Source organism: Zingiber officinale, chromosome 9B (assembly GCF_018446385.1).
Source record: "Zingiber officinale cultivar Zhangliang chromosome 9B, Zo_v1.1, whole genome shotgun sequence".
Classification (NCBI taxonomy): domain Eukaryota; kingdom Viridiplantae; phylum Streptophyta; class Magnoliopsida; order Zingiberales; family Zingiberaceae; genus Zingiber; species Zingiber officinale.
In genome coordinates, this window is record NC_056003.1 from 37,377,678 (window position 1) to 37,403,890 (window position 26,213).

Sequence of the window (26,213 nt, forward strand, 5' to 3'; positions counted from 1 at the left end):
TCTCAGTTTTTTTTCCCCACGGCGTAGTAAAGCGATAGGTGCATGACATCTCTAACATAATGGTCAGGGGTCGATTTTCAAGAACTGACCACCTGAGGTTTATCCCACTATACACCTGACGTTTATATACCTGTATGTACCTCTCTTCATATCCGTAAAATCAGTACTAAGGGGGTCATTAATGTAACGGATCTACAATGGGTTTAAGTGCTTTGTTAACAGTGGCGGATTTACAAGGGGGCTTGGGGGGGGCCACGGCCCCCCCAAGTCTCCATGTAAATCCTCCTTATATATATATATATATATATATTATATATATACTAGGATATATATATAGTATATAGATATAATTAGAATGGTGAAGGAGTACGATGATGAAATTAATTTTCCTTTTTAATATATTTTAATATAATCGATGATATATCTATTAAATATGCTATATAATTTTAGAGAAAAATATTTCTCTTGGGTGTTATTTAATTTACCTGATAGGAATTATGTTGGAAAAAAAAAAAATTTAACAAAAGGAAACTACTGATCATTAATTGTATACAAATATTATTAGTAATAATATTATTAGTTTATTACTATATAAAAATCTTTTCTAATTTATGATATAGACATTTTCTCTCCTATGGCTAGACATCTCCCAATTCACATCAAAATCATTATTGTTGCTTTCATTGTCAATTGTAGCATCGTCGATCGCCAGAATTCAAAATTGATTACATATTTAAAAAGTCCGCAACCTAAATTTTCTGTTGGTAGTTTGATACCAAAATCTTGAAGTAATATCGCAACTTGAGAAGGGTCGTTGGCCCTTGTTTCGTGTCGGAGCTACATTTGAACTTGTTTGTTATTGTTGTCTTGTCAACCACGGTAACCTAGGACGGTGATTTCTAGGTAAATTTTGACCTCGATTTCAATGATAAATTGAGAATTCGGAGATTGTTCAAGGGTGTACAAATTTCTGACGATAATTATTTTTGTCACTTAGCATGCGGCTCTCCTAAATTTAAAATTCTAGATCCGCCCTTGTAATTGTTACCAAAGGAATAATCTTTATTAACATGAAGTTTACCAAGATCAAAGAGCTATTAAACCACTGGATTCTAGTTCCTTCATCACGAACTATGATATGAAAATGTTTTTTTTTGTTTTTTAAGTCTCTTACTGTGTTGGGCAGTACAGTTAAAATGTATCATTTGAATGAGTTATGAAAACTTAATAATTAGAGCAAAGGTGATTATATTCATCCTCCTTTACAATCTGTCCTCAAATTATATAAAGAAAGATAAATTATGGAATGTCAACTGCCAAGTGATTAGAGAATGAAAGAGTTTTTTTTCTAAGGATATGCTTCCGTTGAAAATTGACTCTTGTCCTATTATAATAAAATTGTCACCTTCTAATCAACTAAGTATCCTCGTGGATACTATCAAAATTTAATAATGTGCCGACGAATAGTGGCTTATACGATATTTGTGTAACTATATCAATGAGTATTATATCATGTCGATGTCGATATTGGATATCTCTTTATATCTTATACAATACAAGTTTTCATGAATTTAGATAATATTATTTTTTTTATAGAATTTTATAATTTTAGATGGAAAACAGTTACAAGTATATAATTGTTTTTTATATTTTTTTTCCTTTATCTTCTTCCTTATACATCAAAATATTAACATGATTCCAAGTCAAAAATTAAAATTTCTTCACAACTAAAGAAGTTGAACCTTGGTTCATTTAGTCTTAGCCTCCCCAGTTCATATAATCAATTTGATCATTTCGTCTATTTAGTACACTTCTAATATTTCCTCTATTTAGTACACTTTTATTCCTCTATTTTGATCTACTTTGCCAATTTCTCTAGCCATATCCTTTTGCTAGATTGGCCCATCCAACTTGCTCAATTTACTCGATCAGCCTTTGTTTAGCCTACATATAGTTTCAGCACTAAATGCCTTCACAGATAACCCATAACTTACTACTGTTTTTGATACAGATATTAACTTTGATCACTGCTAATTGAATCTAAACTGACCCAGATTACCATCGAACAAAATGATCTTCAAGTGAATGCAACATCAAGTTCTATCTTCGATACAATCTACAAGATGCTAGTTGCATCTCAGTTCACTTTATGAAAAAGTATTGTTCAGTATGAGAAACTGTAGTAGTGTTTCCAATGGCTTCAGTGTACAAATATGAAAATATGGTTCAAAGAGAAGGCCCAAGTCACATGGGACTAGCGAGAGCTCAAATTTGCATGAACATTGAAAAAAAAAGAAGATTGATTTGCCTGATATTACACACAATCCAGATAAGAAATGATGCAATAAATCATATCGCTGCTCTTAAAGCTCCCCGTGCTACCTCCTTCTTCATCTCTGCTTCTTTTCCACTCCCTCGGAAGTACATGTACACTTGCTGCAAAGATGATAACATGAATGAATCTCTAACTAAAAAGACAGTTAAATACGTGGGGAAAAAAACTAAAAAAGTGGAAATCTTTTTCAGCTAAAGATCTCATCTATTGGAAAGAAACAGGAATCAGCAATATAACCTCGATATCGTGAACTTTTTATTAGTGTGCGAAGTTCCACATGACGTATACTAAATGTTATGTGAGCTAATAACAGAATATATGCTGTTGAAATAAACAAATATGGAGCAGATACAGAATGAGTTAGGGAAGGTAACCTGAATAACCCAGACACTGAGCAGTGATTCAAGGCAGAACATACCAAATCCAATGAAATAAAAGATCTACAAGCAAAGAGTTAGAGATTCAGTTCAGACAAAGCTAGAAATAAAGAAAGAATCGGCTCTCAACATTAATGGAACAAGTTTTTCATTTTTCGCAGGCCAAAGCATAACAGCCTACTGTCCCTCTCTAACAGTAACTGCAAAGCAAATGATTTGTTTTAATCAGAAAATTAGTAGAGACGACACATATCTCCTCATTGTGCCTTTGCTGGTGAGTGATAACTAGCTTACTGTATAACTTAAGGAAAGTAATTGTTGCAGTGTAGTTCAGCTCATCTCTGTTTGGCATGACAAAACTGGCAGTAATAGCACTGAGGGAGGGTGATTCCCATTTGTTTATCAATAGTTTGGCCTAACTTGTTACAGGGACAAAGAACCACTAGGTTCGAGGTGCTTCTTAGTTATATGTTGATACTGCCTTCTAGTAAATTTTCTTAGTGCATATAGTTATGTAATTGCATTTTCCAAATGAGTCAGAACATACCCCAACTAGGGCATGCTCACTGATGATATCCACCGCTGGCAAAATTCCTCTGCCACACCAAAGAGAAGACGACTATTATCACATTAGGAGATTTATTGGAAAAGGGCTTTCTAGAATTACTTACGTCAATGATTTTCCCTTGAAAATAATTGGAGGAGCCACGGAAGCATAGATCACAAAACCAATATGAAGCTGCAGAAGAGACAATTGAACTTGGATGAGTCACAAGGGACTCCATATTCACCTGTAATACTACAAAATGCTGAAGTAGACAAATAAAAAATTTACCAGGTAAAATAGAAAAAACCATCCAAAGTTCAAGGCACTTTCCGTCCTATTACAAGTGTCAAAATGTTTTCAATGTAAGTTTCTTACTTTGAGAATAAATAAGATGCTACCATATTCCACAATGAAAGTAGTAATTGACCATGTCCCAATGGGCCAGGCCGCAAAAGCATAGCACAGGTAGTAACAGGCCAGTATGAACCTACTCAAAATCAACAAAAATTTTGAAGTCGCTAGCAGATTGTGATTTTGGTATGGAATATGTTATGAGATATGAATAATTCATAAAGGTAAATACAACTATTGGTATATGAAAAATATTTCAAAAACAAGACTGGATAATAATACCTCATGGCACGATAAAGAGGCTTATACCACAATACATAAGCTCCTGGTACACCTGAAATGAAGTAGATGATGGAAAGGAACCAGATTGTGGCACCTAACCAAAAAAAAAAAGCAGCAATATCAGCTTCATTGTCTTATAATGTGATTTACTACACATAAATCAGTAATGTCAAATGGGGGATGGAATCAAACTTCATTAGTACCTTCTCCCTTAATCCAAGCTGCAGTAACTGCTAGAATATTCCAAAACAGGCATACAGTTAATCCTGCAAGATAAAAATACTGATGAGTTCCAGATTTTTGCAAAGCATTAGTAATAAGCATTCTACTGAGTTGTACAAGATCAACCCATCAAAATGATTTGGTTCTTTTAGGAAGCACCTTCACTAATGCATCCTAAACATTAATTAAAATTTCCCTTAGTTTCATATTTATGTCAATTGACGAATACATTCCCCATGCCACCTTCAATAAATATCGATGCATGCTAGACATTAGCACTCATACCACTACAAACATGAAATAACCGTGTATTGGGTAATTGATGATAGACATGCTAAAATGTGAATCCTTTATCAATCAATTACTCTATTGGGGCACAATTCTGTGACCAGGAATCAAAGCTCATAAAAAAAGCAAGATAAAGGAATACATGGTGATGCTAAACATCTAGATTATTGTTGCATGATCATAGTTTTGCAGTACAAATTCTTTCATTATTAAAGTAACATTGAACAGTCAGAGAGCATATATCAAAACATACCTAACAGCGATGCGAACGCAAAGTACTGCAATCTTTGTAAGTGGATTGGTATCTCATTTGCAATATCATGATGAATAATTGGAAAGAAAGGTGGCCAATTTTGTTCCTCTATTACAATACCAGCTGCAAATGAAGAAGACTTCCTCATCTTCATAAAGATGTGGTAATTAACTAAAGTAAACCAAGCAATCAAAAGATGAGACTACGAAAGTGTCACCTCGTGCTGCAGCATCTTCTCTACGTTTAAGATCCTAGAAGGAAGAAAGAGCAGCTTACAAAGACAGTTATAGAAAATATGATAGAAAACTGGTAGTTCAATGAAAGATATTCCAAGCATAGTCTAGAGTCTTTTACATCATTAGTCTCTACAACTAATAAGAACAACTAATGTAAAATTTGACTGGGTGACTCCTTATCCCATAAGCTTAAGTTGTTGGGAAAGAGCTTAAGATTTAGACTTATAGTTTAGCTACACTTTCACAGTCAAGGCGGTCTGAACTTGTTATGAAGTGCATCAAGTCCTAGTGAAAACTAGACAAGCTTGTGCACAAACTCATGACTAGTGATTAAAGAAATGATATGAAAACAAATAGGGAAAAGTAACCATTGAACTTATGAGTATGACCATGCTTGATTTTATGTTAAGATTTACGATTTAGTGCAATATAAGACACAGAGCTGGTGAGTATAAGCGAAGGGATGGAAACCACGTGGGAAATAGGTGGCCAACATTTGAAAGTATATACTGATAGCAGGGTGGCTAGCAGAAGCATGGAGAAGTATGAGAACATTCATCTGATTTGTGTAAAAACTGCAAAGAAAGTTAGAGACCGGCTATTGAGGGAGTGGACAGTTGAATGTGAACTCCTCCCAAGACAGAATCATGAGACGGATGGGTTAAGCAAAGAAGTCCAAAGAAAAAAAAACTAATAGTGTATTCATGATGCAACATATGCCTCTATCCTCCAACTCATTTACAGAAGTAAATAGGGAGTGGATAAAAAGTCTATCATTTCCAAAAGTTAAGCAATAATATTCAGACCGACAGGTCTGCTTTCAGACCCCAAAAAAGCTTTTACCCAGATATCAAAAGGTTAAGTTATAAGGAAAGGCAAAAATTGTAGACTTAATATTTAAGAAATAGCATATGATCCAAAATTATAGCTATCAACAATGTTAGTGAAAATAGAACCGCATCCATCACAAAATAGTGTGGCAACATAAAAGTATATATTAAAAGAAAGAAAGAAAAAAAGGATAACCTTTACTTTGAAGAGAAAGCACTGGAAGAGGTCAAACTAAGTTTGCTGGACATTTTTAATGCAAGGTAGTAGGCATCGTCATTTAGGTCAAAGACATACCTTTTCCCTCTTATCGAGCTCGGCTTCCTTGGCCTGTAGTTCCTTCTCCTTTTTCTTGAGATCCTACATGGACAGATGAAAACATGAGAATTACATAAATAGATAATATCCTACAGATTCCAACACTGTCATAACCAATAGATGTTATGATGCCAACAAAGATGCAATCATTAGAAAACAATTTTTTTACAATTCAACATAAAAGTATGGATGAAGTAACTCTTTTGCAACACACAGGCGAGTTTACTTAAAATTTTAAATGTTAAGAAGCCTACAGCTACAAACATGATATCCTATCCCTTACAAATAAACGCAACAAGTAACCATGGATTTATGTCCACCTTTGTTGTATCCATGGGAATATCTATTGTTGCACCAAGGCGGTCATTGTAGAAATCAGCAGGTTCTGGAGGAAGAGGTGATAGCCTCGTGTTTAATGCCGGAGGAACACTTGCTGAGTTCTGAAGAGTTGGAAAATAAATTGGTGGATTAGAATAGCTTGAAAATAAGAAATTTCTAGCAAAAACATTGAAAAAAAAAAAGAAGATGCAAACAGAAGTAAGTTCATTTAATTGAGAAGATAGCTTCTTCACCGACATTCAAATAATTAAACTATCTAAATAGACTATGAAGGATAGTTTGATAATATTTCTAATGAAGTAGAATGGGCCTCCAATAAATTACTATATTATGTAAGCTATGGTAACTCAGTGGCTAATAAGGTGAAACACAGACAAATATCTACTGTTCAGGCTTCACTTTAAATTGGTAAACTCAAAGAACCTTTTTGAGAACTTTTGTGAAACCAAATCAGAATATTATCAAAGTCAATGATCTACCAATAATTCAACAATCTGTTAAGTTTTGATTTTGTTAAATTTTTCTTCCCTCTCAAGTTTCTACCCTTTTTCCCTTTGGTTCACTCTAGCCTACAAAGAAAGAACTTGGCCAAGGATGAGAATCTATAGTTTAATCCATGTGAGATGTGAGAGGTGGACATGTTCCTTGAACTGGAACTTGTAAGGTTTCACTGTCAGTTTGTGCTGCTTACTTTTGGTAGTGTTGTATAATTGAGTCTCCTTTGGCTATGAGTATTGACCTGTCAATTTTCATTAAACTAAGTACTCTTTAAGTTTCGAATGTTCACTTTGATTTCTCTATTTTTGTAGCTCTTCTATTCTGCTGTGTTCCTTTCTAACACTCATGCATTTAATGTCCCTTTCAGCAGGAAATTTATTGAGTCTAAAAGACAACAATAATCTCAGAAATGAAGAACATTCTATCAGCTATAGTGACTATGACCACATGCATTTAGCAGTGTATAATTTACATCAATGACAAATTGTCAAAGAACAAAATCATGTTGAAGAGTCTTTCCAAAAAAAAAAAAAAAAAAAAGAAAAAAGAAGAGTTTTTGAATTATTAGAAATACTTTTAAGAATTACTAGATTTTTTAAACATGCCCTGAATAGGTTTAGTCCCAAATTGAGCATTTAATTATAGGGTATAATGATCAAGTCCTACATATATGGTGTAATAGTTATCTAGTCAATAATAATATGATCTTTATCCTTGCAACTTTGTATCACAGAGGGTGCTAACCTCAACCTATCAATCATATCACAACAGTATGATCTCTCATCACCCATCAATCATATTGCAAATAGATGTGCTAAATGAGTAGAGTTGCTAAAGACCCTGCATGACACATCCAGAGGCATAGGCTCATGCTAGGTGAAGCACAGTTGGCACATGTGAAGTGCTTGACATGACCCATACTAAGTGTGTGTCATGCACAAAGATCCGCGCTAAGCATGACCTACATAACAAGTCCGGCATAGCTCACATATCAAGTTAGAGTATTATGGTTTAGCATACATATAAATATGATGTAACAATTCTTTTTTGAACAACAACACAATATTTATCCCTTTCAACTCTGGCTAATCAGGATATATTGTTCAAGGCAAAATCCTGCAAACCAAAAGTCTGGAAATGTATAACTGAAGCATTTCTAGGCTCTACATTGTATGCCTAATAGATCATGCATTTTGATGTTGACTAATCACTGCATATCGGTTGTTAAAGGTTAAAGCTAATAAATAAAGGTTTATAATGATTCAATTTATATAATTGGAATGGCAGCTATTAACCAGCAACATCTACAAGGTCCTAATCTTCCAGAAACCAATTAAAATATAGTCGACAGCTGCAGCAGAAGGTTTCTAAAACCTAATATCTCGAAAACTTGACCACGTTCCCATAAGTTTAATTTCAAACAAAGGTAAAAAAAAAGGATGAGAACCAGATCGAAAGTAAAAGACGCGAGCACGTCTACCAAACAACTACATTCTCCGAATCGGAGTCGGCAAATTAAAATCAATCAAATTGTTCATAATGCATTTCGCTTCGTAGAATTAGAGATTCACTGTATGAGGGATAAGAAATTCAAAAAAAAAAGTAGGAATCACGAACGACAAACTCGTCAAGAGAGAGCAATGCGGCAAGATCGACTGCGAACTCGACTCACCGAGAAAGGGTTAACCTCCTCCTCCTCTTCGAAGGGATTGCTATCATAACGCCTCGCCATGCGCTTAAGGGAACTCTTCTGCCGGATCCGGAGAAGAGAAGCAGATGAAGTGGAGAAGGATGGAGATCTCGAAAGAAGATGGGAGGGGAGGGGAAGAGGGTTTGGAATTGAAACCGTGAGTTGGATCTGGTTTTGTAATTGCAAGAACGCCGTTCTAATTGAAAGAAAGAGGAGGGTAATTGCCGTTTTCTTACTCAATTTGGTGGCCTTAATCTAATTAATTACTGGAATAGCAAATCTACTCATGTCTACTAAAAATATCCCGATTCATGATATTTTATGGTGGCAAGTTGTGTGGGATAGATTTAGAGGGGGGTAATGGGTTCAATTTGAATTGAATTTTATATTTTTTTATCTTCATATTTATTGTGTATGAGATATTCATGCTCACATTCATATATATTAAAAAACTATATTTCTATATTAATATTTTTCTTCTTTTAATTTAACTATCATCATTCATGTTAAAATTAATATTATATTAAAAAATAAATTAAATATCTAAATAATCTACTTCTAATATTAAAAAAAATACCAGAGTTAAGAAAATAAAGTTTATATATATATAACATCAAAAAAATATATAATTCCTTCGTGCCCTTCGGAGTCGAATATCAAATCCTTCAGTTCGAAGAAAAGGATCATCTCTACATGGAATTAGGAGTGTAAATGAGTCAAGCCGCTTGTGAGTTATTCGAAACTCGATTCGATAAAAACTCGTTTGAGCTCGATTAATGAGACTCGTTAAGATAAACAAATCAAGCTCAAGCTTCACAATATTCGGCTCGTTAGCTCGTGAATATGTTCGTTAAACACATGAATCAACTTTTAAATAAAAAAATAATAGTTTTGATATTGAATTTATAGATTTTACACTCTACTTAGACAAATATATTAAATTTATTTATTAAAATAAAAAATATAAATTTTAACAAGAATATTATAATTTTTTTAAAATATATAATTTAATTTTTAATGAATATTTAAATTTATAATTTATATTTATTAAGCTCGTTTAGGCTCGATAAAAGTTCGAATAAGCTCGTGAGCCATGAATATATTCGTTAAATAAAGCTCGAGTTCGATTCGATTATAAACGAGTCAAACTCAAACATCCAAGAGTTCTGCTCGACTCGATTATACCCCTGTATAGAATTGTGTGCCTCACTTAGCGTAAATTCTTTTAAAAAAACTTTAAATTTTAAGAAACATTGAAAAAACACTCTTAATTACTAAATTCTCGAAAGGACGTAAAAAAATCAAAAGACGTCATATTTTTTTATTTTAAAATATTTTTATTTTAATAGTATCATAGGAGCTACAATGAAATTTTTTTAATTACTATAATTATCAAAGGTGTTAATATATATTTTTTTAATTTAATCAGGTCAAAAATACTATATACAATATATTTACATTAAAAAAATTCTTTCGATTATGGACAAGAAAGTGGAGCGTTCGATCGTGGGCTGAAATTTCCCCCATTATAAAATTTTCAATTTTTTTTAATATTGTCATAATCTTCATATTCCTTTGAAATTTTAGAATAAATTTGAGGCTGCTTGCAGTTGAACCCAAGTCCTAACTAAAACGACGTTCAGGGAGGGAAGTTAACTCGACGACTCCCAGGAGAGGACAAGTCAATGCCTGACAAGAAGGCCATGCCAATATACATGGCACCGTCCATGGTGGCAGAACGACTACGTTCGCCCCCCGCGTACATGGCACCGTCCATCTCTTAATTGAAGAATGCGTGAGCCTGCCATCATTCACGTGCTACGTTGTATCTGTGAGATATCAAGCTGGACCAAAGCTTGGAAAGGCATCTCGAAATGATTCAAACATAAGGTCAATACTTGAGAAAGCAACCTCTCTACTGCCGTGAGAGCAACAGGGGCAGCAGCATGCTTCTTTGAAGTTCATAAAGAGACCTATACACAATGTGTGACATTACCAAATAGTCAAGGTGGCTCCCAGGCACAAGAGAGTTCAGATTTGCTAAGTGGAACTCGTGTTCGCTGGATTCTGGGGACTTGGCGGACTCTGGTTTTCGGTGAACTAGCAATGCTCGTGAGAAGGTGGGCAGGGAGCAGGAGCAGGATACGCGATGAAAGTTGGTGTGCTATGGCCAGGCATCAGCACAGATACCTCCTTTGAATACATTGAAATCTGAAAATATGGAGAAGTTTCACATATTGAAGTTACAGGTCGACATCTCAGTTCCTACAATGTGAAAATTTCCAAGCAAATGCGTTCTATATAGAGTTTGATACGACAATTTGCAATTTGTGAACAAACAAACACTAGATGCCACTATTTTTGTAACATTGTTGAGCAGGAGATGAATAACATCGTTTTTTTTTTTTTGCTTGGCAAGTTTTATGGTGTAAAGAATTGAGAATTAGCAAGTGAAATATTAAGGTAAAAAAATGGGAGACCATAACTGAAAATCAAACCACCCATGTGACTCGGACGCAACACAACGGAAAACAAACTGCCTCAAAAAGAATAAAAAAGGAATCCACTTGTGAAGTGAGCAATCCGGCATTATTTATTTGATCCTGTCTTAAGACGATGAGATGATGCGCTAGCTCCGACGACTAAGAAACGACAAGCTTTTCAAGATCTAAAGGAACTCTCTGATGATCATGTACACATTCAGACAATCCAACAAAACGTTAGTGACCTAAGACCGGGATGAGAATCCCTAGCTAGGCTCTCCGACACTCAAATCAATTCCTTGCTCAAATGTGGAAGAAGAAAAACAGCAACGAAAAATGCCAGGAAGTCTAGTTTCAAATGCAGGTGCTTGTGTTTGTATACCTTGTCAACGGAGAGGATTCCTCTTTTTATACCACCTCGCATAACCTCTGCGATCATGAGGTGGCCCCTGGTCTGTTAGAATTTATTAGAATATGAGAAAAATACAACCTGGATTTCGTACAATAATCCTTCGAGAAATCTTTTTTTACCTCAGATGTACCATCTTTGTCGTTTATGACTTGAATCCTTGATATGATAACACATGCAAAAGAGTATATCGTTATAACCGCTTAAAGAAAGAAGAAGTTTCGAGAGAATATTTCCTGATAGGTTTGCCAGATTGTCATAAAGTTATCGACTATTTGTCTATTTAGATATATATCGGTCGATCATTAAGTCTGTCATATTTTGAGAATGCCCCCTTCTATTGAATGTATCTCGGCCAATCATGAAGTTGGTCGTGCATCAAGAGTATCTTCTATTGAATATATCTCGACCGGTCATAAAACCGGTCGTGCATTAAAAGTATCTTCTGTTGAATGTATCTCAACCGGTCATAAAGTTGGTCGTGCATTAAGAGTATCTTCTATTGAATATATCTCGGTCGGTCATAAAGTCAGTCGTACATTAAGAATATCTTCTGTTGAATGAATCTAGGTCGGTCATAAAGTCGGTCATGTATTAAGAATACCTTCTGTTAAATGTATCTTAAAATTCGCACGGACCTTGGTCAATCAAGCGCACATAGAGTATTTCGCTCGGTAGGCTTTACCCAATCGAGGGTACACAAAAAGTCTTTCGCTTTGTCAGCCTTCGTTCGGCTAATCATATATTAAGAACCTTGTATGGTGCTAAGTGCTTTTATAGTCGCTCAGTTGACTTTGTCCGGTCGAGCGCACACAGAAAGTATTTCGCTCAGTCGGCCTTAGCTAAACTAATCATATGTTAAGAACCCTATATGGTACTAAGTGCTTTTATGCTCGCTCGGTCGACCTTGCCCTATCAAGCACACACAGAAAGTATTTCGCTCGGTCGACATTCGCTCAGCTAATCATATGTTAAGAACCCTATATGGTGCTAAGCACTTTTATGCTCACTCGGTCGACCTTTCCCGGTCGAGCGCACACAGAATGTATTTCTCTGGGTCGACCTTTACCCAGCTGATCATTTGTTATATCCTAACTAATACTAAGCATCTCTGGGCCCGGTCGATTCCTCCCATCCAGTCCTATATAGGGAAACTCATGCTCAATCAAGTTCAAGCATCAACCCATCCTTTTGACTTTAGCTCCCACTTTACCTAAAAGGCTCGCTAATCATAACCTGTATCACTAACCTCTCCCTCAAGTTTAGTCGAAGGAGGTGTAACCAACTGAGTAGACTCAAGTTCTAGTTTTGTTCACTTACTTGTCATGCTTATGGGAATTTTCTCAAGTTCACTAATGAATATTCAATACTTATTTATCTAGTTTATTATTTTACATTTTCCTTTTTTCTTCAATTATACTTAGAGAATTGCGCAATCTTTTCAAAATTCTCTTGTTGGTTATCTCAGCTTGCCCATTTCTATATAGGTATGTCACAGAGGTGTAAGCTTGTGTAATGTCATATCCCAAACATCATTCTCGAATTATTCTATTTTGAAATTATCTTCCATTATCAGAATCAACTTATGTGGAATACTAAATCTGCAAATAATATGTTGTCATAAGAACTTAATTACCACCTATTCAGTAATCTTGGCCAATGGTTCAACTTCCATCCATTTTGAAAAATAATCTACAGCTACCAATAAAAATCTTCTCTGAGCAAGCGCAATAGAGAATGATCCTACTATATCCATACTTCATTGATCAAAAGGACAGGATACAATGGAAGTTTTCAATAACTCAGTAGGGTGATAAGAAATATTCTGATATTTCTAACAAAATAAACATGTTCTCACCAATTGCATAGCATCTATTTACAAAGTGGGTCAAAAATATCCTGCTAATAATATTTTTCTGACAAGAGACCGACCCCCCATATGATTACCACAAGAGCCTTGATGTGCCTCGTATAAGATATACTGCATGTCATCAGATCCTATACACTTAAATAAAGGACAAGAGAAAGCTCTTTTATAATGACAATCTCCAATCATAGTAAACCGGCTGACTCTTTTCTTGAGTATACACACTTGTTCTCCATCAGTGGGTAGAACGCTATGTTGCAAGAATAGAATGATCGGTGTCCTCCAATCACCTTATATTTCCATATCAGCCTATTGTTCAATAGAAGCCACCAATAATGTATGTTCTACAGGCCTGTCCAAACTCCAGAGAATTATGGCAGAGGTCAATTTAGCTAATTCATCTGCTATTTGATTATCTGAATGAGGAGTCTTCTGTATGCGCACTTCTAAAAATTCCTCCTTCAATTTGTCAAATGCCTCTGCATACAACTTGAGTCTTTCATTATTGATTTCAAATTTTCCAGATAATTATTGTGCTGCTAACTAAGAATCAGAATAGATTAAAATCCTACGTGTCGCGCAACTTGCAATCCTGCTATTAGTGTCTCATATTCTATTTCATTGTTAGTGACTCCATAATTTAATCGGACGGATAGATGCATCTGATCTTCCCTAGGTGATATAAGAAGGATCCATATTCCACTTCCCTACCAAGTAGAAGACTCATCGACATATATTTTCCAAGTTTCTTCCGTCTATAGACCTTGCACCTCTGTTATGAAATCGGCTAAAGCTTGGGCTTTGATGGTCGTTCGAGGCTGATACTGTATATCATATTTGCTAAGTTCAGTCATCCATTTAATCAACCTTCCGAACACTTCTATATTGACAAGTATTCAACTCAAAGCACTATTAGTTAATACTATAATTGAGTGCAATAAAAAGTAAGGACACAACTTTCGAGCAGCCAAGACCAATCCATAAACCAACTTCTCGGGTATAGTATAGCGGCACTACTCCTTTTATTAAATGATTTAAAAAATATACAGATTGTTGCTCTTTTTCCTCCTGCCTCACTAACACTGAACCAACAATATGTTCATTGACTGACAAGTAAATCCACAAAGTTTCACCCACTATTGGTTTACCTAATACAAGAAGAGTAGAGAGATAATTTTTTAGCTCCTCAAATGTCCTGTTGCAGTTCTCATCCCATTAGAATTTGATCGCTCGACACAATAATTTGAAGAAGGGAAGACTCCGATCAACCGATCGAGAAATGAAATGAGATAAGGCAGTAATTCAGCCAATTAATCTTTGTGCCTCCTTCAAATTTCGTGGAGGGACCATATCTTGTAACGCTCGGACTTTACTGGGATTAGCTTCTATTCCTCGTTCAGTTACCATATAGCCCAGAAATTTTCCACTTCTAGCTCCAAACAAACATTTGTTGGGATTAAGCTTTAACCCATAGTGCCTTAAAATTCTGCAAGCTTCTTCTATGTCTACACATAAATCTACAACTCGAAGGGATTTAAAAAAGATATCATCCACATAAACTTCCACATTTCGCCCAATTTGCTTTTTAAAGACTTTTTTCATAAGCCTTTGATAAGTAACTCCTGCATTCTTTAGTTCAAAAGATACAACATTATAACAATAAGTGTATTCAACAGTTATGAAGCTAAGCTTTTCTTGATCGTCCTTGGCGAGAGGAACTTGATGGTATCCTTGATAAGCATCTAGCATAGATATGAATTCACAACTAGTAGAAGAATTTACCACTTGATCTACTCGAGGTAATGGATAATAATCTTTTGGGAAAGATTTGTTGAAATCCCTAAGTCAATACACACTCTCCATTTGTTTTCAGGTTTAGAAACTAGATCAACGTTAGCCAACCAGCTTGGGAATTGCACTTCTCGGATGCATCCTGCCTCTAAAAGCTTCTCTATTTCTTCTTTAATGATTTTGTCCTGGTCGGCCCCAAAATCCTTCTTCTTTTGCTTGACCGGACGGGCATCGGGGTAGACATGCAATACATGCTCCATGACCGCAAGAGACACACCTATCACTTTTTTGGGCGTCCAAGCAAACACATCACTGTTGCTCATCAAGCAATTCACCAGCTCAGCCTTAATGTTAGGATTTAGGTCGGCAGCTATGTGCATGATTGCTTCCGATCGGCCAGCCTGAATTTGTACTTCCTCCTTCTCTTCATACATTAGACAGGCAGCTTCTCTTGAATGATATTGACTTCTATCCTCTGAATATTTCGAGCGGCAGTAGCCTCTGTTTTTATTACCTCCACATAACATTTGCAAGCTATGAGTTGATCACCTTTAACTTTCCCTACTTGATCATCTACGGAGAATTTTATCTTCTGGTAGAAAGTTGAAACGACCATCCGGAATTCATTCAAGGTCGATCAACCAAAAATGATGTTATATGCAGAGGGTGCATTCACAACCATAACAATCAATCAGCGTGTCCTAATCAGAGGCTCTTCTCCAAGAAATATAGCCAATTTGAGTTGGCCAAGCGGTTAAACTTCATTCCCCGTAAATCCATACAAAGGAGTTGACATAGGCTGGAGCTCGCTCGGGTCAATCTACAACTGATCAAAAGCTAGTTTGAAAATGATGTTAACAGAACTACCTGTACCAATGAAAGTACGAGAGATATTATAATTGACTATCACAGCCTTAATTATCAATGTATCATCATGGAGTACTTCTACCTACTCTAGATCTCTGGATCCAAAGCTTATCTCTAGTCCGGCTGCTCGTTCAGCACTGCATCCGACCTCGTGGATGACCAAACGCCGAGCATGTGACTGCTTTGCTCGGTTGGAGTCATCATCAGTGGATCCCCCAGCTAGCATATGAATATTACCCCAGAGGATATTATTGCGATTTTTCTCTTGTCGGGCTGATGATTGCTCTAATTGTGCCCAAGCGGGCCCTTAGTCTTGCTCGACCAAGATTTGTAAAGTTCACGGTTGTGGCTCGGTCACCCAATATTCAATCTTGAGCGAGTTATTTTATCTTCGATACAATTGGTGGTTTGGGGTTGGGGAATGCCGACGATATCTGAGATTACCCTCTCTCTGATTTCAAGAGTGCAACACTCCTCCGTGCTATGAGTAGTTGATTGATGATACGTGCACCATTTTTTGGGATTTCTCGAGGAACTCCCACATATTGTACTGCTTGAAGCCTTGGCTCAGGATGACGATGTTGGGGACCCGCCCGAGGTCCTCTAGGCGGAGGAGCAGGTGCTATAGGGCACTCGAGGGCAAGAATAGGTGTGATAGCCTTCTTTCGAGTAGAATGGGTCTCTTCCGCATTAATAAATTCAGTTGCTCTTTCAATTAGTAGACCAAAGTTGACTGGAGGCTTTCTAACCAAATCTTGAAAAAGTCATTATCATTAAGCCCATTGGAAAAAACATTAACCAAAACCTCTGTGGTAGCAGTAGGAACATTCATAACCACCTGATTGAACCTTTTGATGTAGGCTTGAATGGACTCCTTGGGCCCCTATTTGAGTGAGAAGAGGCTCTAAGGAGTTTTATGATATCGTCGATTACTAGAAAAGTAGTGGAAAAATACTTTGCGAAAATCCTTGAATCGGTGAATGGAATTGTCTGACAATCGTTTGAACCATCGTTGAGCTGCTCCGCCAAAGATGTTGAGGAACATTCAACATTTTACACCGTCCGTTAATTGTTGAAGAAGAGTAGCGTGCTCAAACTTGAAGAGATGATCTTCTGGATCAGTCGTTCCCAAGTATTCTCCAATATTCAAGTTCTGATATCGCTTGGGTAAGGGATCATCCAATACCCTTTGAGAGAACGGAGTGACAATTCGCTCAGGAGAATTATCACTAGCTACAGCTTTTCCTCTATATCGATCTCGTACGAGCACTTCTCTAGAGGACTCTTGAGGGATTATTCCTTGGCCCATCTGTTCTAAGGGTGTACGAAAAAAAATGCTCTAAGACGCTGATTTGGTGAGAGAGGCGCAGGGAGCAAGCGAGTAAGACCCTCCTCTTGTACCCCGCCCCCCCTCTCCCTCTGAAGAGCGTTGCTTGATACTTCCGAATTTAGTGGTGGTAGCATGCCACCAGTATTAGTTTGTTGTTGTTGTTGAAGCAATTTTTGCGCTCTGGCATTGATGAGTATCTCCCGATCTTCTTGCATTAAGTTTACGGAATTGAGTTTTCCAGCCTCTTCCATCGCAAAGCTTCAGATTCAGGCGAATGTTCCCACAAACGGTGCTAAATTTGATCCTGTCTGAACGCGATGAGATTGGGCACTGGCTCCGGTGACTGAGAAACAGTAAGCTTTTCAAGATCTGAAGGAACCCCCCGATGATACTGCACACACTCAAACAATCAAACAAAGCGTTAGTGAACTAAGACCAGGGTGGGAATTCCTGGCTAGCCCCTTCGATGCTCAAGTCAGTTCCTTGCTCAAATGTGGAAGAAGAATAGTAACGAAAAATGCCAGGAAGACTAGTTTCAGATGCAAGTGTTTGTGTTCGCGTACCTTGCCAGCAAAGAGAATTTTCCTTTTTATATCACCTCACATAACCTCCGCGATCGTGAGGTGGTCTCCGGTCTGTTAGAGTTTGTTAGAAGATGAGAAAAATACAAGTTGGACTTCGTACAATAATCCTCTGAGAAATTTTTTTTCTACCACAGATGTACTCTCTTTGTCGTTTATGATTTGAATCCTTGATATGATGACATATGCAAAAGAGTATATCGTTGTAATCACTTAAAGAACGAAGAAGCTTCAAGAGAATATTTCCCGACAAGTTTGCCAGGCTATCATAAAGTTATCAACTGCTTGTCTATTTAGATGTATATCGGTCGATCATTAAACCCATCGTATTTTGAGAATGTCCCCTTCTATTGAATGTATCCCAGCCGAACATGAAGTTGGTCATGCATTAAGAGTATCTTCTATTGAATATATCTTAGCCGGTCATAAAGCCAGTCGTACATTTAGAGTATCTTCTGTTGAATGTATCTCGGTCGATCATAAAGCTGGTCGTGCATTAAGAGTATCTTCTATTGAATATATCTCAGTCAGTCATAAAATCGGTCGTGCATTAAGAGTATCTTTTGTTGAATGTATCTAGGTCGGTCATAAAGTCGATCGTGTATTAAGAGTACCTTCAATTGAATGTATCTTAAAACTCACTTGGACCTTGGTCGATCGAGCGCACACAGAGAGTATTTCACTCGAACGGCTTTACCCAATCGAGCGTACACAGAGAGTCTTTCACTCGGTCAACCTTTGCTTGGCTAATCATAAGTTAAGAATTCTGTATGGTGCTAAGTGCTTTTATGCTCACTCAGTTGACTTTGCCCGATCGAGCGCACACAGAAAGTATTTCGCTCGATTGCCTTTCACTCGGCTAATCATATATTAAGAACCCTGTATGGTACTAAGTACTTTTATAGTCGCTCGATCAACCTTGCCCAATCGAGGGCATACAGAAAGTATTTCGCTCGATCAACCTTCGCTCAGCTAATCATATGTTAAGAACCTGTATAGTGCTAAGCACTCTTATGCTCGCTCGGACCTTGGCTGATCGAGCGCACACAGAGAGTATTTCGCTCGGTCGGCTTTACCCAATCGAGCGTACACAGAGAGTCTTTCACTTGGTCAACCTTCGCTCGACTAATCATATGTTAAGAAATAAGAACCCTGTATGGTGCTAAGGGCTTTTATGCTCACTCAGTTGACTTTGCCCGGTCGAGCACACACAAAAAGTATTTCTCTCGATTGGCTTTCACTCGGCTAATCATATATTAAGAACTCTGTATGGTACTAAGTGTTTTTATACTCGCTCAGTCGACCTTGCTCGGTCAAGGACATACAGAAAGTATTTCGCTCGATCAGCCTTCGCTCAGCTAATCATATGTTAAGAACCTTGTATAGTGCTAAGCGCTCTTATGCTCGCTCGGTCAACCTTGCCGGTCGAGTGCACACAGAAAGTATTTCGCTCGGTCGGTCTTTGCCCAGCCGATCATATGTTATATCCTAACTAAGGCTAAGCATCTCTAGGCCCGGCCGATTCTTCCCGTCCGGTCCTATGCCGGGAAACTCATGCTCGATCAAGTTCGGGCATCAACCCATCCTCTTAACTTTAGCTCTCACTTCACCTAAAGCCTCACTCATCACAACCCGTATCAACCGGTATATAGTGATAGCTATTCTATAGAGACAATTTCTATACTTAGGGATCATTTCCAACTGAATTAATGGACATGAAAACATGAATAATATCATACTGGATGCACCCGCCTCAGTAGGCTTATCAATTAAACTTCTATGATCCAAGCCCCGAAACATTAGAAAATGTTTATTAACACTTCTGTTATAACAAGTTTAAGCAGCAATAATATTAATAACGATATATCTAATCTTAAGGCCTGAACTTAATCAATGACAATATTACTGTACAAAAATGGAAATGGACACCTTCAGTACTGTATTAGACTTCTTATCAACCATCAGTAATTGACTGATAAAATCAACCAAATTGGAAGTTGGCTAGCACATTTAACTTTCAATTTAAAAGGTAGCAATTGCAAAGATATTCAGAATGATGATTTAGTTTATAAATATGTATTTGAAGTGATTGAATTACTCTTTTGAGAATGGCATCTAGGACCACCAACACGTGTGCTAAAAGGGACAACAAAATGGAGTTATCCTATACCTCCAAAGATCACCGTCATCGTTCCAATATCAGATCATAACAAACCGTACCTTAGGAAGATATGACATAATGCATTAGGCAAAACAACTAAAAGAAACAGAACGGCACGATCATAGTAGGCAAGATTCACTGGGCACAAAGCATGGGGAGTAACATAGTGGTAGGAAATATTTTCCCACTATGCAAATTCCCTACATAATAACCCCATTCCTTTTCCTGCGTTGATGGACTCCGATATGTATCACCAATGTATAAAATAATTATTTGTCCATAAGTTAAATAATAAATATAGCAATCATAAAATTGATGTATAGATTTTAGTAGAACCATGTTGTATCGAACCATGCATATGCCTCAGCCATGGAATGATTAGTTTAGGATGGAGACTCCAAACATTATTTGTTAGTGAACTTTGGACCCTACTGGAGGTCATTTCATTTTCTAAAGATGATTTCCTCTTTGTTTGGAAATGCCAAAATGGCGTTCACTGTCTTGTCCTTGACTAGTGCAAAACCTCTCTTAATTGCATCTGATATGAAAAACAGCACAGAACGTAGAATTCATGTTGTCCTTCAAACAAGGATCTTCCTTAATGGATTTATTGTTGTACATAAAAATTGTCAGCTATCTGTTGAGAATAAGGATAGGACAATAAACATATCTCCTATTCAAGCATTTTCCAAAGTCATCGGTGATCGGACCAAAAGAAGAGAAAAAAAAATGCAAGAAGCAAAAGGATCTTAAATGATGTTGTCGACTGTACTGTTCAGCAATTACACGTTAAAAGTAGAATTTAGAAGTAGTGGAAGAACATTTTGCCTTAGTTTTGTTGTTTCAAATTACTGTTGATGAGAGGGGAACAAATCAAGAAAGGACAAGAAGACATTCCGAAGCAGAGATTAGGCTTCATGACAGCTTTGGACAGGAAGAAAACAAAGAGAGTAGCGATCGGTAAATACCTTAGGGGATGGGACGAGTGCTCCGTCTTGCTGGCATGCACCTCCGGATCCGGCGACGACCCCATCCGCCTCCCAAAAGTCGGCGTCGCCGCCGCCTCCCCTGCCATCTTCCGCGAGCGGCGACCTCGAGCGCAGAAAGCGCTCGAAGATGGCCATGACGAGGAACATGGAGATGAGAACGGCGGTGGCCACGAACCCAAACGAGATGGCGTTCACTGAGTTGTCAAAATGCCGCCATCTAACCTCCTCTCTCACTGCTTCCGCTGCCGTCGCCGCCCTCAGCGGCGCCATCGCCGGCCCCCGATCCGCTCCATCGCCCTCGCATAACATATCCCTCAGCAGCAACCTAGCTTCCCCATTCCTCTCCCTTCCAGCTCAAAATAACCTCCCCGTGCGCATCACCCCTCGATCTAGCTTCGCTTCGCTTCGCTGCTGCCTCCCGTGCGAGAGGCAAAAGGAGGAGAGAGAGTGAGTGTGCGGAGCGACTTTTGAAGCCTGAGAGACGATCGACCTGCGACCGCCGCGGTCCCTCGACTGAGGCGCGCAGCGAGCCGAAGGGCCCTCTGTCATCCAGCACAGTGCTGCTTTCGCTTTACTACCCTTAACTTTCTCTTTAACTCCGACAATGCCATTGACATGCCAAGGTGTGACAGTGATAGGGGGAGGGTGTTTTAGGTATTTCGTCGAGAGTAGGCGTGACAGACAGGGGAGGGGCAGAGAATAGAGTGCTAGATGGATAGGGACAAAAGCTGACTGTAGGCGGGTTGAAGTGAAGCGTGAAGGATCCGATAGCTGGAAAGGAAAGAGGCTGGAGCGGCCGGCGAGGTGGAAGAGGGCGAAATTAATGGATAATTAAGGTAAAAAAAAGTGAAAGCTCATTCAGCGCTCAGTCAATTCGTCCATTTCATCATTCCAGCGGTTTCATTTAGACCATCTAAAAAACTGTCGTTGGTCAGTTTGAAAATGACCTAGATTCAAACTCTGATTTTTATGATAGTAATTCGGTCCTATTAGTTTATTATAAGATTTATTATCAATTTGTAATTTGTAAAGGTGTAATTGAACTGGGTTGAATAAATTCTTAAATGTTTGAAGTTTATTAGTTTATAATATGAGTCAAGTTCAAATTTTATTTAATAAATATATTTATGACTCATGATTTTATTTAAATTTTTATCAAATCTAAATAAATTTAATAAATATAAATTATAAATTTAAATATTTATTAAAAATTAAATTATATATTTAAAGAAAATTATAATATTTTTATTAAAATTTATAATTTTATTTTAATAAATAAATGTAATATATTTATTTATATTTTTTATAAATAAAATGTAAAATCTAAAAATTTAATATTAAAATTATTGTTTTTTTATTTAAAAATTAATTTATAAGAATTAATACATTCACAAATTAATGAATCGAGTATTACTAAATTTGGATTTGATTTATTTATGTTAACAAACTTCATTAATAAATACTCCTATCAATTTGTTATAAGAAACAAATATATGAGATGAATTATACGGTATTTATGTCTAGGGATGATAATGGGTCAAGTTCAGATCAGATTTTATATCTTCCGTTCTCATACTCATCAGGTATGGGATATCCGATGGATATACCCTATACCCATTAAATGATTGGATATCTTTTATAGTTATAATTTTTTTCTTTCATTACAACTATTATCATTAAATAAAAATATATTAAAATTAATCATCTATTAAAATATATATATATATATATATTTTAAAAAATAAACATCTATACTCTCCTCTTACTATTAAAAAAATAGTAAATTGATTTTAGGAAAAGAAAATTTTTTTTTAATATATATATTATTTTATTGGATATTCGGATCGGATTTTTCATCGAGTTCCGGTTCCGGTTCCGGTTCGGGTTCGGGTTCGGATGAAATTACCTTCCCTATTTACGCAACGCCGCCAGTGTCCCCATCCCATCGCCTGTGTGCCCCTCCCGCCGCCGATGCATCTCTCTACCCAAGATATCCAACAGAAGGAGACGGGGTTCCTTCTTCGCCGCCTCGGTCTTGGCGGAGGAGGACCTCGATGCCATCCCGGTGCAGAGCAGCGACTCGACGGACCAGTAGGACGGGGTCATTGCCTCCTCCGTGAGGGAGCAGCAGGAGGAGCAGCCTCTTGAGGAGCTTGGCAACCAAGTCCGGGCCTTGGCTCTCGATATCGGCGGCAGAGTCGTTGGCGGTGGGGAAGTGGTGGTGTTAGGCTTCTCTTCCTCTTTGGAGGATGAGCAAGACATTGGTAAGTCGCTGAATCGGGCTGTCAACGCTGCTATTGTTCTAGATGCTGGGACTTTCGCCATCACGAAGCTGTTCACCATCGACAGCGACTATTGGCATGTGGGTTAAGTTGCTCTGGGACTTAGATCTTGTCGAATGGAGTTTTGATTGAACTTCCTTAACTATACTCGATGAACATTCTAAGAACCAAGATTGTTGGTGCTCAGATGGAAACAACTTGTAGTTTGGTGGCCAAGAAGAAACTAGTAGACTCTATGATAAAGTGAACGGTAGGAGCAATCTTGGTAAGACAGAAACTTTAGTAAAAAGCACTAAGAATGCCAATTGAACCTGATGGATGAATAATTCCTTAACATTAATTTATATTCATAACAAGTCTTTTATGTTCGAGGGATGGTGCTCTTCAAATTTGTCTGAAAAGCATTGTAATTCTCTTCTTTGTGCATAACATCTCTTTTGTAGGAAGAATTTAATTATTAAATAGAAGATTGTTTGTTGCTTGGAATTTGGTTGCCTATTGATTTCAACCAAAATAGAAACAAAACCTGTGCACTTGAGTAAAAGATTGTATTTGTAGTTTATAATTGAATTCTCATGAATCACTACCAACCATTTGATTCATTAATCTCAATTTGTTTTTTTTCCATATTCCTTTATCAAATCCGTGATCTCTATTAGTACACTTGTATAGCTAATGCTGAAAAATCACTAGCTAGATTTAAGTTGTGATCAGTTGCACATCGAAGAAGATGACTTGTGTTGCAACTATACATGATTCTTGCTTCCCATATGATCTTCATCCAAATCAACAGAACCAGACAGAATTTGAACAGTAATAGCCTTGCTGGTTAACACCATCTAGTGAATCAGTTCCTGAGACTCGGTTTCTGTTCCATTTGGTGGTTCAAGATGCGTTCTTGTTTTTTTTTTTATGTATCATCAACAAGGAATAGATTTGTTCATTTAGTAAACAATGTCACACAAGTTTCAGAATATATCACGTGCTAATAATTAGAGAGTTAGTTTATGGGCTTGAACTTTTAATGCACCACTGATTTGAAGAAGGTAGTTCACTGTGTTGACATGATTTTTGTTGTTAGAAAATACAGAAAAAACAATGTAGTACTATCTATTGCCATTGGTTTCCCTTGTGCCTAGTGTATGTAATTCGTGGCAGTTATGCTCATTGTTGTCTCTTGCCTTCTTGATCTATTTCAGGGTTAGACATTATATGAGATACTTAGGTATGCACCATTGCATAACTGGGTCGCTTATGAACAATCTTTGAAAACACATCCAGTTCTCGCCAAAATGCTGATAAGTGGTATTGTTTATTCTCTAGGCGATTGGATTGCCCAGGTTGATTTCATGCTTCAGTGTTTTACAAGTTAAAGGTCATTTCAGATGTATTCCTTCTCTATTATGTAATTCATAAATATTGTTGCAGTGCTATGAAGGAAAACCACTATTTGAATTTGATCGAGCTCGCATGTTCAGATCCGGACTTGTAGGATTTTCTCTTCATGGGTCACTTTCTCATTATTATTATCACTTCTGTGAGGTTGTTGAATTTTCTACTATCAAATATTTGTTAGCCATACTTTCTTCTTATACCACGAGTATCAATTCTTTTGCTTATGTTGCAACACCAATCTAATGTGGTAATTCTGCATTTCAGGCACTTTTTCCTTTCCAAGACTGGTGGGTTGTACCTGCTAAGGTGGTGTTTGACCAGACTGCATGGTCTGCCTTATGGAATAGTATCTACTATGTAGTATTGGGCTTCTTGCAGTGTGAATCATATCTTTAGTGAATTGAAGGCTACATTTTGGCCATAAGTGGCTTTCCCCATGTTATCTATGTAACAACCATTGGCACAAACATCAATGGCTAACTGTTCTGGCTTACAGGCAGGGTGGAAGCTTTGGCCTTTTGCACAATTGATCACTTATGGTGTTTTTCCAGTTGAACAGAGACTTCTTTGGGTGGATTGCGTGGAGTTAGTATGGGTGACTATCCTCTCAACATAATCATAAACATCAGTTTTCCAGTCAACACATTTAACATTCTTATCTATCATCTCGTCCAATCCTATCTTTGCTTATATTCTTCTTGATAATCTAGGTACTCGAATGTGAAGTCTGAAGCAAGAAACTCTGAAGTGACTTAGGAGTAGACCCGACCTCGGGCGGGGTCTGGCCCGGACCCGGCCCGGGCCCGTAACCGGGTCAACGGGCCGGTTGCCCGTTGACCCGGTTCGCCGGGTCGAACCGGAACCGGCCCGGCAAGTTGCCGGGCCAGTTCCAGTTCATTGGGTGTAAAAACCGGCGGTTCAGCCGCAAAATTTTTTTTTTTTTTTTTTAAACGGCTTGAACCGCCGGTTAACTGGCAGTTCATAACCGTTGGAACCGCCGGTTAACCAGCGGTTCGTAGTCGTTGGGAGGGTTTTTTAGGTATTTTTTTTCAACGGTTAGGATCATTTGACCGTTTTTTGATCAATGGCTATGATTTAGTGTCCGTTACTATCAAAACTCTATAAATAGAGAGCTTATTTCATCATTTTTCACATATATCTTCTCTACTCTTAATCTCATTTTTCGTATTCTCTAATCTCTACACGCTTTCGTTTTCAATTTTCAATTACAATGGAAGGAGGCCGTGAAGGTGCATCATCTCGAGCTCGGAAGGGAAAGCAAATAATGAATCCGCGGGAGGAGGACCCCAACATTCAATCCACCGATGATGAGATCGAGCATCTTCCGAATCCGACACCCGACACACAAGGAAGTACCGATGCAATTACTTCTAAGGTTCGGGAACTTCCTCCTCTAAAGTCTTCTATTTTTACTAAACATTTTGAGAAGGTCACTCTTCCGTCGAGAGAAATGCGTGCAAAATGTAAGCACTG

At 37.5% G+C, this 26,213-nt stretch overlaps 2 protein-coding genes and 1 pseudogene across 2 annotated transcripts; 1 reads left to right on the top strand and 2 right to left on the bottom strand.

Annotated features, from left to right (window-relative positions):
• Positions 1–2,110: 2,110 nt before the first annotated feature.
• Positions 2,111–8,808, bottom strand: LOC122024555 (secretory carrier-associated membrane protein 3-like). The gene is made up of 12 exons (XM_042583212.1): positions 8,547–8,808; positions 6,358–6,477; positions 6,017–6,079; positions 4,873–4,906; positions 4,656–4,778; positions 4,096–4,158; positions 3,893–3,986; positions 3,548–3,593; positions 3,384–3,451; positions 3,260–3,308; positions 2,710–2,775; positions 2,111–2,436 (listed from the first exon to the last, which is right to left on the bottom strand). Exons 1-12 carry the CDS (start codon positions 8,604–8,606, stop codon positions 2,350–2,352), a joined length of 873 nt encoding a protein of 290 aa, XP_042439146.1. The 5' UTR covers positions 8,607–8,808; the 3' UTR covers positions 2,111–2,349.
• Positions 8,809–10,420: 1,612 nt separating this feature from the next.
• On the bottom strand, positions 10,421–21,558 carry LOC122025713. Its single transcript, XM_042584563.1, has 2 exons — positions 21,022–21,558; positions 10,421–10,775 (listed from the first exon to the last, which is right to left on the bottom strand). Exons 1-2 carry the CDS (start codon positions 21,349–21,351, stop codon positions 10,665–10,667), a joined length of 441 nt encoding a protein of 146 aa, XP_042440497.1. The 5' UTR covers positions 21,352–21,558; the 3' UTR covers positions 10,421–10,664.
• Positions 21,559–22,574: 1,016 nt separating this feature from the next.
• LOC122022938 lies at positions 22,575–25,245 on the top strand (annotated as a pseudogene).
• Positions 25,246–26,213: the final 968 nt, after the last annotated feature.